The sequence below is a fragment of the Bufo gargarizans genome, chromosome 3, assembly GCF_014858855.1.
Source record: "Bufo gargarizans isolate SCDJY-AF-19 chromosome 3, ASM1485885v1, whole genome shotgun sequence".
Taxonomy (NCBI): domain Eukaryota; kingdom Metazoa; phylum Chordata; class Amphibia; order Anura; family Bufonidae; genus Bufo; species Bufo gargarizans.
In genome coordinates, this window is record NC_058082.1 from 93030836 (window position 1) to 93044082 (window position 13247).

The window sequence follows — 13247 nt, forward strand, 5'->3', positions numbered from 1 at the left end:
AGGAGTGGATTACAAAAAGTGGTGAAATCTATCTGCCCATAATATTTTCTCTCCAGTTATGATCCACTCCTTATGATTTTCATGTGGCAGCACCCTTAGGCCCCTTTCACACGGGCGAGTTTTCCGTGCGGGTGCGATCCGTGCGGCGAACGTATGGCACCCGCACTAAATCCTGACCCATTCATTTCTATGGGGCTGTGCACATGAGCGATGTTTTTAACGCATCACTTGTGCGTTCAGTTGAAATCGCAGCATGCTCTATATTGTCCGATTCTGACGTGACGCAGGCCCCATAGAAGTGAATGGGGTGTGTGAAAATCGGATGGCATCCGCAAGCAAGTACGGATGCCGTGCGATTTGCACGCACGGTTGCTAGGAGACGATCGGGATGGAGACCCGATCATTATTATTTTCCCTTATAACATGGTTATAAGGGAAAATAATAGCATTCTGAATACAGAATGCATAGTAAACCAGCGCTAGAGGGGTTAAAAAAAATAAAAATAATTTAACTCACCTTAGTCCACTTGCTCGCGAAGCCCGGCATCTCCTTCTGTATCCTCTGCGCTGAAGTTGAACAGGACCTGGGGTGAGCTGCTGCATTAAATATCGGTTAAGGACCTTCGATGACGTCACTCCGGTCATCACATGGTCTTTTACCATGGTGAATCACCATGGTAAAAGATCATGTGACGTACCATGTGATGACCGGAGTGACGTCATCGAAGGTCCTTAACCGATATTTAATGGAGCAGCTCACCCCAGGTCCTGTTCAACTTCAGCGCAGAGGATACACAAGGAGATGCCGGGCTTCGCAAGCAAGTGGACTAAGGTGAGTTAAATTATTATTATTATTTTTTAACCCCTCTAGCGCTGGTTTACTATGCATTCTGTATTCAGAATGCTATTATTTTCCCTTATAACCATGTTATAAGGGAAAATAATACAATCTTCAGAACATCAATCCCAAGCCCGAACTTCTGTGAAGAAGTTCGGGTACCAAACATGCGCGATTTTTCTCACGCGAGTGCAACGCATGACAATGTTTTGCACTTGCGCAGAAAAAAATTGCGCATTTTCCCGCAACGCACCCGGCTCTTATCCGGGCAAAAAAACTGACGCCCGTGTGAAAGAGGCCTTAGGGTACTTTCACACTTGCGTTTTTCTTTTCTGGCATAGAGTTCCGTCACAGGGGCTCTATACCGGAAAAGAACTGATCAGTTATATCCCCATGCATTCTGAATGGAGAGTAAGGCCCCTTTCACACTTGCGTTGTCCGGATCTGGCGTGTACTCCACTGGTCGGAATTACACGCCGGATCCGGAAAAACGCAAGTGAACTGAAAGCAGTTGAAGACGGATCTGTCTTCAAAATGCGTTCAGTGTTACTATGGCAGCCAGGACGCTATTAAAGTCCTGGTTGCCATAGTAGTAGTGGGGAGCGGTATACTTACCATCCGTGCGGCTCCCGGGGTGCTCCAGAGTGACGTCAGAGCGCCCCATGCGCATGGATGATGTGCCATGCGATCACGTGATCCATGCGCGTGGGGCGCCCTGACGTCACTCTGGAGCGCCCCGGAAGCCGCACGGACGGTAAGTATACTGCTCCCCCGCTCCCCACTACACTTTACCCTGGCTCCCAGGACTTTAGCGTCCCTGCAGCAATGGCAACCATTCAGAAAAAGCTAAACGTCGGATCCGGCAATGCGCCGAAACGACGTTTAGCTTAAGGCCGGATCCGGATCAATGTCTTTCAATGGGCATTAATTCCGGATCCGGCCTTGCGGCAAGTGTTCAGGATTTTTGGCCGGAGCAAAAAGCGCAGCATGCTGCGGTATTTTCTCCGGCCAAAAAACGTTCCGGTCCTGAACTGAAGACATCCTGAACAGATTTCTCTCCATTCAGAATGCATTAGGATAAAACTGATCAGGATTCTTCCGGCATAGAGCCCCGACGACGGAACTCTATGCCGGAAGAAAAGAACGCAGGTGTGAAAGAGCCCTAATCCGTTCAGGATGTCTTCAGTTCAGTCGTTTTGACTGATCAGGCAAAAGAGAAAACCGCAGCATGCTACGGTTTTATCTCCGGAGAAGAAAACTGAAGACTTGCCTTTTTTCCCATAGGAATGTATTAGTGCCGTATCCGGCATTCAGAATACCGGAATGCCGGACCAGTCCTTCTGTTCTGCGCATGCGCAGACAAAAAAAAAGGTGAAAAAAATAAATGCTGAATTCGTTTTTCCGGATGACACCGGAAAGACGGATCCGGCATTTCAATGCATTTTTTCGACTGATCAGGATCTTGATCAGTCTTACTAATGCCATCAGTTAGCATACATTTTGCTGGATCCAGCAGGCAGTTCCGGCGACAGAACTGCTTGCCGGATCTTTCTGCCGCAAGTGTGAAAGTAGCCTTACGGTGCTATTAAACGGCCACCAGTGGCAGTGGGTAACGTCTCAATGCTGTCAGACAACAATATGCAACCTCATGGCAAGAGCAGCCTGAGCTGCAAGTGCTACCTGCCGTCGATAACGTGCCCGAGTAATAGCATCCAATTCCCATTATCCCTCTGCTGACCACATGGCTGGAATTGATCCCGCGGTACTACCTTCATATTTGTATGTTGCTGGGGGGTGAGGTTGCAGTTACTGCATTGTAGTCTCCCTGTGGAAATCCTGCCTTAGGCCTCATGCACACGGCCATTGTTTTGGTCCGCATTCGAGCCGCCGTTTTAGTGGCTCGGATGCGGACCCATTCACTTCAATGGGGCCGCAAAAGATGCGGACAGCAACTCCGTGTGCTGTCCGCATCCGTTGCTCCGTTGTTCCAGTGTCCCAGCTAAAAAAAAAAAAAAATGACGTCTTATTCTTGTCCGCGCTTTGTGGACAAGAATAGCCATTTATATTGAAAGCTGTCCGTGCAGTTCCGAAAAATTGCAGAACGCACACGGACGCCATCCGTGTTTTGCGGATCCGAGATTTGCATACCGCAAAACGTACCACGGTCGTGTGCATGCGGCCTTAGAATAAGGGCTCATGTAGAAGAAGAAGAAAATCCCTTTATTGTCCCTCAGTTGGGAAATTTTGGCATAACAGCAGCAATCACATTCACAACAGGAGCAAAATAAGAGAAATTAGAAATTAAAGAGTAAAGTACAAGAAAAACATAACACAGAATTTACTTAAAAATTTCACTACTGGGTTTCTGGGAACAGTGGTGGTTATAAATCCTAACCGCTGCTGGGAGGAAGGACCTCCGATAACGTTCCTTCGTGCACCTAGGATGCAGCAGTCTGTCACTGAAGGGGCTCCAGCTACACAACAGCTTCGTGCATGGGGTGGGAGACATTGTCCAACAATGATGGTAATTTTGCTAGAAGTTCTTCTGTCACCCACCTCCTGCACTGGATCAAGGGGACAACCTAGGACAGAGCTGGCCTGCTTAATGAGCTTATCTAATCTCTGTCTCTCAGCCACAGATAAGCTGCTCCCCCAACAAACCACACCATAGAATATGGCTGATGCCACCACTGAATCAAAGAAGGTCTTTAGGAGTGTCCCCTGCACTCCAAAGGACCTCAGTCTCCTCAACAGGTAGAGTCTGCTCTGACCCTTTTTGAAAAGGAGCATCAGTGTTATGGCTCCAGTCCAGTTTGATGTTCAGGTAAACACCCAGGTACTTATAAGAGTCCACCACCTCAATGTCCTCAATGTCCGTTCCCTGTATGTTCACCGGAACCAAAGCAGAAGGCCTGTGTCTGCGGAAATCCACCACCAGCTCCTTGGTTTTGCCCGTGTTGATCTGGAGCTGGTTCCGCTGACACCATTCCACAAAATCCTGTGTCCCCTGTCTGTACTCTCAGTCGTCCTCACCTGTGAAAAGGTTGACTATGGCAGAGTCATCAGAGAACTTCTGTAGGGGGCAGCCTGGGGAGTTGATGGAGAAGTCTGCAGCGTAGAGGGTGAAGAGGAACGGTGCCAGTACAGTTCCCTGTGGTGCTGCCGTACTGCAGATCAGCAGTTGGGCTGCCACAAGGAGACGTTACACTGTACGGGGGCAGCCACAAGGAGACGTTATACTGTATGGGGGCAGCCACAAGGAGACGTTACACTGTACGGGGGGCAGCCACAAGGAGACGTTATACTGTACGGGGGCAGCCACAAGGAGACGTTATACTGTACGGGGGCAGCCACAAGGAGACGTTATACTGTACGGGGGCAGCCACAAGGAGACGTTACACTGTACGGGGGCAGCCACAAGGAGACGTTATACTGTACGGGGGCAGCCACAAGGAGACGTTATACTGTACGGGGGCAGCCACAAGGAGACGTTACACTGTACGGGGGCAGCAAGTGTGAAAGTAGCCTAAACAATAGGTTCTATATCTATAGAAGAGTTTTACCTCTGCGCTGACAGCTACAGAAAGACACTGGGGAAGATTTAGAACTGGCTTAGTTGCCCATAGCAACCAATTAGATTCCACCTTTCTTTTTTCAGAGCTCCTTTGGTAAATGAAAGGTGGAATCTGATTAGATGCACATGGCAACCAAACCAGTTCTACTTTACACCAGTTTGATAAATCTCCCCCACTATCTTGTATTTCATTGGCCTAGCACTGCCGAAATGAAAGAAAAAAAAAGAAAAGAAAAAGTGAATATGACAAGGGTTCTAGCCCTAAAGGGGGCTAATAGTTATTAAATAAAAAGTAAAAAAAAAAAAAAGTTTAACCCCCCCCCCCCAAATATAGAAAACAATGTATTGCGATATATATCGCATATCGCACATGCTTAAAATTATATTGCAATATAGATTTTAGGCCATATCGCCCACCCCTATGTCAATGTAAACAGATCCGTCCCCATTGACTTACATTTTAAGTCAGAACGGATCCGTTTGGCTCCGCATCGCCAGGCAGACACCAAAACGCTGCAAGCAGGCTCCAGAGCGGAACGGAGGCAAACTGATGCATTCTGAACGGATCCTTATCCATTCAGAATGCATTGGGGCTGAAATTATCAGTTTGGGGCCGCTTGTGATAGCCCTGAAACGGATCTCACAGGCGGACCCAGAAACGCCAGTGTTAAAGGAGCCCAAGTCACTTTCTGATTACACTTTCCCCTTAAGGCTACATGCACACGAACGTTGTTTGTTTCTGTGTCCGTTCCGTTTTTTTTTGCGGATAGTATGCGGACTCATTCATTTTAATGGGTCCGCAAAAAAAATGTGGACAGCACACAGTGTGCTGCCCGCATCAGTATGTCCGTTCTGTAGCCCTGCCAAAAATAAATAAATAGAACATGTCCTATTCTTGTCCGTTTTAGGCATTGTTACAATGGATCCGCAATTTGTGGACCACAAAACACATGCGGTCGCGTGCATGTAGCCTAAAACTCTGAATAATGGAGGTGGTGCGCAATGATTCTGAGTTTTCAGTACAGTTCTGCTGTCCGTCACTTGGTTACCTTCAGAATGCATCAATTTGGCTGCGTTTGGTCTCCGTTGCGTTTTTTAGACTGTCACTAAAACGCAGCATGCAGCGTTTTGGTGACCGTCTGACTATGCAGATACAGGCGTTTGCATTATTGGTGAAGATCCGTCTGAGCCTTACTCGCTCATGTGAAAGGGGCCTTAGGCTACTTTCACACTAGCGTTTTTACTGGATCTGGCAGGGTTCAGCAAAAACACTTCCGTTACTGATAATACAACCGCCTGCATCCGTTATGAACGGATCCGGTAATATTATCTTTAACATAGTCAAGACGGATCAGTCATGATTTCCTTCTTTTGTGGCAGACTGTCAGAGAAAACGTACCCATTGACTTGCATTGGGGGTCATGACGGATCAGCCTTGCTCCGCATCCCAGGACGGAAAGCAAAATACATGTTGCGGTTTGCTCTCCGGTCTGGGAACACAACTAAACGGAACAGAATGCATTTTGGAGCGCTCCGTTCTGTCCCCATTGACAATAAATGGGGACAAAACTGAAGCGTTTTTTTTCCTGTATTGAGCCCCTATGACGGATCTCAATACCGGAAAACTAAAACGCTAGTGTGAAAGTAGCCTTAGATGCCGTTCTCAAATGTGACAGCATGCTCCTGCGCTGTTAATAGCTTCCCCTGGCTGAGACTGCGGAAGCTGTTACCTTGTAGATAGACTAGAGCAGGGCTGGCCAACCTGCGGCTCTCCAGCTGTTGCAAAACTACAACTCCCAGCATGCCCAGACAGCCTACAGCTATCAGCCTACAGCAGGGCATGGTGGGAATTGTAGTTTTACAACAGCTGGAGAGCCACAGGTTGGCCAGCCCTGGACTAGAGCCTTGTAGGTGGCAGCACTGCATTGGAATATACTGAACTGTGAATTTGGTAACTGGTAAAAATCCATTAAAAAATACAAACGGGAATCTAATGATTGCTTGTTATAGTCACCTAGGGCGACAAAATATAGTAAAGAAATTTTTAAAAAGTATAATAAAAAAAAAATATTTCGGTAAAAGTTCAAAACGTACCCTTGCCCCAAAATTTAAAATAAATAAAAAAAACATAGGAATCGCTTTGTATGAAAACCTGTCCTAGAAAAATATATTTATCCTGTACTGCAAATGGCGTAACGGAAGGAGGGGGGAACAAAATGACTAACTCAACCCCCCCCCCAAAAAAAAACGGAATAAAAAGGAATGAAAAAGTCATACATACCCCAAATGATATCACTGAAAAGTAAAGATTGCTCCACCACAAGGCCATAAAAACAAAACCCATAAAATTGTGGTGGGTTTGCAGTTTTTTCCAACTTCCCACTACATTGTATGCAGTATTAAATAGTGGCATTATAGAAAGTACAAAAAAAGCCCTCAAACAGCTATTTTAATGGAAAAATGAAGAGAAAAAAAAAAGTTTGGGCCCTGGGAAGGCAGGGAGAGTAAAAAATGAAAATGCAAAAATGGAAAATCCCAGGGTCTTGAGAGGGTTAAAGAAATTAACTAAGTGACCCAGAATTTTGCTAAGGGGGCTCTGTCACTAACGTACGCTGCTCTTACTTAGGGCCTCAATATGGACAACAATGGGACAATGTTCTATAATTTGCGGAATGGACACCTAGGGACGACATCTGTGTGCTGTCCATTATTATTTATTTTTTTGTGGGCCCATAGAAATCAATGGGTCCACGTCCTATCTGCAAAAAATGCGGATCAGACACGGATACAAAATACGGTCGTGTGCATGAGGCCTAAAGGAGAGACCCTGTCCATGTGGTGACTGGTGGGTGATTGAGAAATAACATGTGAATGCTGTCACTATGACTGGTGATATGCTCATACTCTTCCGAAGGAATGCATTAGGTAGGCGTCCGTGTCCATCTGACCCCGGCACTTTCCCAGTCAGCACTGGTGCTGGATTTGTCATACGTACTCCTGCTCCTCGATCCGTGCCAATATGGGAAAACACAGATAAAAAGCAACATAGATTAGAGACTACAGCATTTCACGGATCCTGTGACTCCATCATGACCGCTATTACAAGGGGGTTTCCAGTGAAAATGTTATACTCCAAAAATCCTGTTCCAAGGAATGTCGAGCCCCCTGCCTGTGACCACGGGGCAGAGCATCAGTCACTGTGTCCTGTGCGAGGACGCCATCAGTGCATCCAGAACTAGAGAACAGGCAGGGAGCAGAGCATCTCTGAGGCGAGCACACCTTTTGGCCCAAGAGTTTCTTTGTTCCTGCTGAGATGTCTGCGCTTTTTCTTCCTCACTGGAAAGCTCCTCTCAAAGACTATAGACACCTCCAAGGGCAAATTTTATTAAAAAAAATTTACTATTGGATTTTGCTTATTTTGGGCTAAAAATATATATTTTTTTAACCGGTCTTCATTAAACATTTTCAACAGTTGTCTTCCACAGCCGTCCACTGCAGGCTGTTCCTTCTCAGTGAATGAGGGCTTGTTTTTTGCCATTGGCAAAACTTATGGGCCGTGGTAGCTGAATCCAAGACGGAATTCTTAGATAACGAGAACCCGAACCTTGAACTGTACGCCGAACTTGAAAACAGAAGTTTGCTCAACACTAATTGTAAGCTGTGGCACTCCAGCGAGTCGTGCACTCCTGATTAGCCTATCTGCCCCATAGGTTGATTTTAATTAGTTTCAGTATAAGGCCTCATGCACACGACCGTTGTGTGCACCCGTGGCCGTTGTTCCGTTTTCCGTGATTTTCTGCGGATCCATTGACTTTCAATGGGTCAGTTGAAAACTCGGAAAATGCACCGTTTGTCATCCGCCTCCATGATCCGTGTATCCTGTCCGTCAAAAAAATATGACCTGTCCTATTTTTTTGACGGACAACGGTTCACGGACCCATTCAAGTCAATGGGTCTGTGAAAAAACACGGATGCACACAAGATTGGCATCCGTAGGTTACTTTCATACAGACGGATCCGAAGATCCGTCTGCATAAAAGCTTTTTCAGAGCAGAGTTCTCACTTCGTGAAAACTCATATCCGACAGTATATTCTAACAGAGGCGTTCCCATAGTGATGGGGACGCTTCTAGTTAGAATATACTACGAACTGTGTACATGACTGCCCCCTGCTGCCTGGCAGCACCCGATCTCTTACAGGGGGCTGTGATCCGCACAATTAACCCCTCAGGTGCCACACCTGAAGGTGTTAATTGTGCATATTATAGCCCCCTGTAAGAGATCCGAGGCTGCCAGGCAGCAGACCCCCCTCCCTCCCCAGTTTCAATTTCATTGGTGGCCAGTGCGGCCCCCCCCTCCCTCCCCCTATTGTATTAATATCACTGGTGGCCCAGTGTGCGCCCCCCCTTCCTCCCTCTATTGTGTTTATATCATTGGTGGCAAGTGTGCGGCCTCCCCTCTTCCCCCCCCCCCCCCGATCATTGGTGGCAGCGGAGAGTTCTGATCGGAGTCCCAGTTTAATCGCTGGGGCTCCGATCAGTAACCATGGCAACCAGGACACTACTGCATTCCTGGTTGCCATCGTTACTTAGCAATATTAGAAGCATCATACTTACCTGCTGCGCTGTCTGTGACCGGCCGGGAGCTCCTCCTACTGGTAAGTGACAGATCATTAAGCAATGCGCCGCACAGAGCTGTCACCAGTAGGAGGAGCTCCCGGCCGGTCACAGACAGCGCAGCAGCCAGCAGGTAAGTATGATGCTTCTAATATTGCTAAGTAACCATGGCAACCAGGACTGCAGTAGCGTCCTGGTTGCCATGGTTACCGATCAGAGCCCCAGCGATTAAACTGGGACTCTGATCGGAACTCTCCGCTGCCACCAATGATCGGGGGGGACGGGGGGGGGGGGGGCGCCACTGTGCCACCAATGATATAAATACAATAGAGGGAGGGGGGCCGCACACTGTGCCACCAGTGATATAAGTACAATAGAAGAAGGGGGGGGCCGCACACTGTGCCACTAATGATATAAATACAATAGCGGGAGGGGGGGGGGGGGGGCGGGCGCACACTGTGCCACCAGTGATATAAGTACAATAGAGGAAGGGGGGGGCGCACACTGTGCCACCAATGATATAAATACAATAGAGGGGGGGGGGGGGGCGCACACTGTGCCACCAGTTATATAAATACAATAGAGGGAGGGGGGGCCGCACACTGTGCCACCAATGATAATACTATAGGGGGGGGGGGACCGCACTGGCCACCAATGATATTCAAACTGGGGAGGGAGGGGGGGGGGGTCTGCCCCTGATCTCTTACAGGGGGATATGATACGCACAATTAACCCCTTCAGGTGCGGCACCTGAGGGGTTAATTGTACGGATCACAGCCCCCTGTAAGAGATCGGGTGCTGCCAGGGGGCAGTCATGTACACAGTTCGTAGTATATTCTAACTAGAAGCGTCCCCATCACCATGGGAACGCCTCTGTGTTAGAATATACTGTCGGATATGAGTTTTCACGAGGTAACTCAAATCCGATGGTATATTCTAACAGAGGCATTCCCATGGTGATGGGGACGCTTCAAGTTAAAATATACCATCGGATTGGAGAAAACTCTGATCTGATGGTATAAAAAGGACTCCTGACTTTACATTAAAAGTCAATGGGGACGGATCAGTTTGCAATTGCACCATATTGTGTCAACGTCAAACGGATCCGTCCCCATTGACTTGCATTGTAATTCAGGACGGATCCGTTTGGCTCCGCACGGCCAGGCGGACACCAAAACAACTTTTTTTTCATGTCCGTGGATCCTCCAAAAATCAAGGAAGACCCACGGACAAAAAAAACGGTCAAGGATCACGGACCCCGTTTTTGCGGACTTAAAAAAAAACAAAAAAAAAACGGTCGTGTGCATGAGGCCTAAAGCTGTTGCCTGCTCTCACTACATTCATTGGAAACTGTCTGGCACAAGGAAAGGTATGGAGTGGGCTCGGCATGCATGTTGGTACCTGCATCCCTTGTAAATGGAGGCCGTTATGGCACCAAAAATGGTAAAAGGCAGAGTGGACCCTGCATGCATGTAGATCCAACACTCCCTGAACTTTATGGCGGCCATTATGGCGCATAACAGGTAGTATTTAGTGTTAGGACCCGTCTAACAGAGATCGCCTTGACGTTCGGCAGACGGGCTCAGATGGTTTTGTACAAAATGCATTGACCAAGCATCTCACTTTATAAATAAGCGTAGCATTATTTAGCACTATAATTTTTGGCATTATTGTACTTTATCTGATTTGCAGGGTGCTGCTGCATTGTCTCTTTTTCCTCTAGAGATGAGGGCTACAGATCAGGCCTTCAGAGCAGCACCCTGACGGCTTCACCGAGAAGGAACAGTCTGCAGAGACAGTGAAACTGAAAGATGTAGAGGAAAAACTGTTGAAAATTTTTATTAAACACCAATTGAAAATAAAAAGTAGATTTTTTTTTGCACAAAATAGGTAGAAATAAAAATAAAAAAAATGCTCCCAAGGTGTCCATAGCCTTTTAAGGGGTTTTCTGGGGGTTTGACATTAATGTCGTATCCTCAGGATAGGTCATCAATAGCAGCTTGGTGAGGGTCTGTCGTCTGACAGCCAGCACCTCAGCCAATGAGCTGTTGGAAGAAGATGTGCTCTGGCGAGACCCGTCATAGGAGCTCAATAACGGAGGAAAACGCTTCCGTTCTGTCCCCTTTTATTGTCAATGGGGACAAAACTGAACGAAACAGAATGCACGCCGTTCCGTTTGGTTGCGCTCCCATCGCGGACAGAATATTGCTGCAAGGAGCGTTTTTCTGTCCGCTATGTGGTGCGGAGCAAGACCGATCCGTCCTGACACGCAATGTAAGTCAACAGGGACGGATACGTTTTCTCTGACAATAGAAAAACGGATCCATCCCCCATTGACTTTCAATGGTGTTCAAGAAGGATCCGTCATGGCTATAGAAGACATAACAGAACCGGATCAGTTCATGACGGATCCGCAAAAAACGCTAATGTGAAAGTAGCCTTACCAAGAACAGCACCATCCATTCAATAGTGACTGTACTTGGTATTGCACCTCAACCCCATTCACCTGACTGCGACCAAGCTGCGTCTGGGCCACGTGACGTCACTGGTCCATGAAGAAGCCGCGGTGCTCACCAGAGTGCCTTGGCCTCTTCAAACCGCTGATCTCATATTGATGACCTATCCTGAAGACAGGCCACCAACATTAAAGAGGACCTTTCACCGGTCCTGACATTACAAGTACCTGGCACTGTAGCGCATGTTGACGAGATGTCCTCACGCTTATTTTTTTTTCCTCGATGGGCAGCTCCATTCCCCCGCTGTGCCCCTCCGTTCTTTTTTTCCCGCCCTGTATGCTTCATTCCTACCACAGGGAGGAGGAGACGGCCTTGTTTCTCAGGATCCTCGGTTATTAGACAGCTCACAGCCAGGGAGAAGGACACATCCCCTGAGAAACATGGTGGTCTCCTCCTCACTGTACATACAGAGGTCAGGCCTGACGCCATCATAATGTGATGTCCTATCCTAGCAATATGCCATATCCCCTTCACACAGGGCACGGGCACTTATCCTACACAAACAACCAATGTGGCCACCATTAAAATTACCTGGACTACACGGTCTTGACCGCTACACCTGCCTAGTTACGACGCCATTCATACCCGCTGCACATGACAAGATGGATTCTGCATTTATCTGGGAAACCTCTCTGACAACCACTGTTAGCGGCCATAATGGTTGTCACCCAATGATGAACCAAAGAGAAAAATTCCAGAAATCCATAACTAGTACTGTAACTATGACACGCAGTCACATGACTACGTCAACCAATGGCGGCACCGAATTCAAGCACAGAGCGATGATGTCACTCAACCGTGTTGTCTAATTGATATATTACCTCACAGGATTGACCTATACAACACAAAACTAAACAGATTCCAATTTATATTTTCTGCAGTTCTCAGTGAGAAATCTGGACAAGCCCTTTAAATGTCCTCCTCACTGTGATTACTATAGAGAAGCCGGCAGCCATCACTATGGACAGCGACAGGCAGGAGGACATGGCCTTCCCTGGTCACACACACAGGGGCAGCTCCAGTGACAGGCACCAGTGCGGACCCCTCAGGCCGGTGCTCCTGTCAGTGACAGCAACGGGAGACTGACGTGACAGCGCAGCTCTGCACCGCCTGGGCCTCGTCACTAGAGCCCGCGCTCCACACCGGAGACCACGTCCACACTTCAGCCGCAGGAGAGCGGCAAAGCAAGGCAAGGGGGAGGGCTCCTTACCTTTAACAGATGAGACGTCGCCATGTTCCCTGAACTTGTCCTCCCGCCGGATCCCGCGAGATCTCCCACCGCTGACGCCACATCCCGCGGGATCTGCGGGAGGTTTCGAAGTTTGTTGATCACATGACTTCCGCATAAGGGAACGGGAAGGCTGAGAACTGTCAATCAGGTTAGGTCGCCTCGCCATTGGTCAGGGGTTGGCTTCGGGGCGGGGACAGAGCATATAAGTATGTCAGACTGTCATTTCTTGGCGGCATTTTGCAGGGTAGAGGGGTGGAATGTTGTTCGCTGTTAGCGCGGAGCGGGGTTTATGACGGACTTCTAGTTATCGAGGTTTATGAAGATAAATAATTTATCTATAGTTAGGGTAGCTGCTATGGTGTTTTATATGAACGTGCGGCCCCCTACCGCATTTCTAATCTGTATGTGAAAACTCCATGCAAGCCCTCAACTAGATAACACGGGCTGACAAGGTGGAGGCTTCTCTGCTAGGT

The 13247-nt window shown here is 47.9% G+C and overlaps 1 protein-coding gene across 2 annotated transcripts in view; it reads right to left on the minus strand.

The window, feature by feature from the left end:
• The window catches only part of CUL5 (cullin 5), a 76453-nt gene extending 63591 nt beyond the window's left edge, over positions 1-12862 (minus strand). For both annotated transcript variants that reach the window (XM_044285637.1, XM_044285636.1), the window contains exon 1: positions 12754-12862. In XM_044285637.1, coding sequence (XP_044141572.1) covers positions 12754-12777 — 24 coding nt within the window. In that variant the 5' untranslated portion in view covers positions 12778-12862. The remainder of the gene's footprint in view (positions 1-12753) is intronic.
• Positions 12863-13247: the final 385 nt, after the last annotated feature.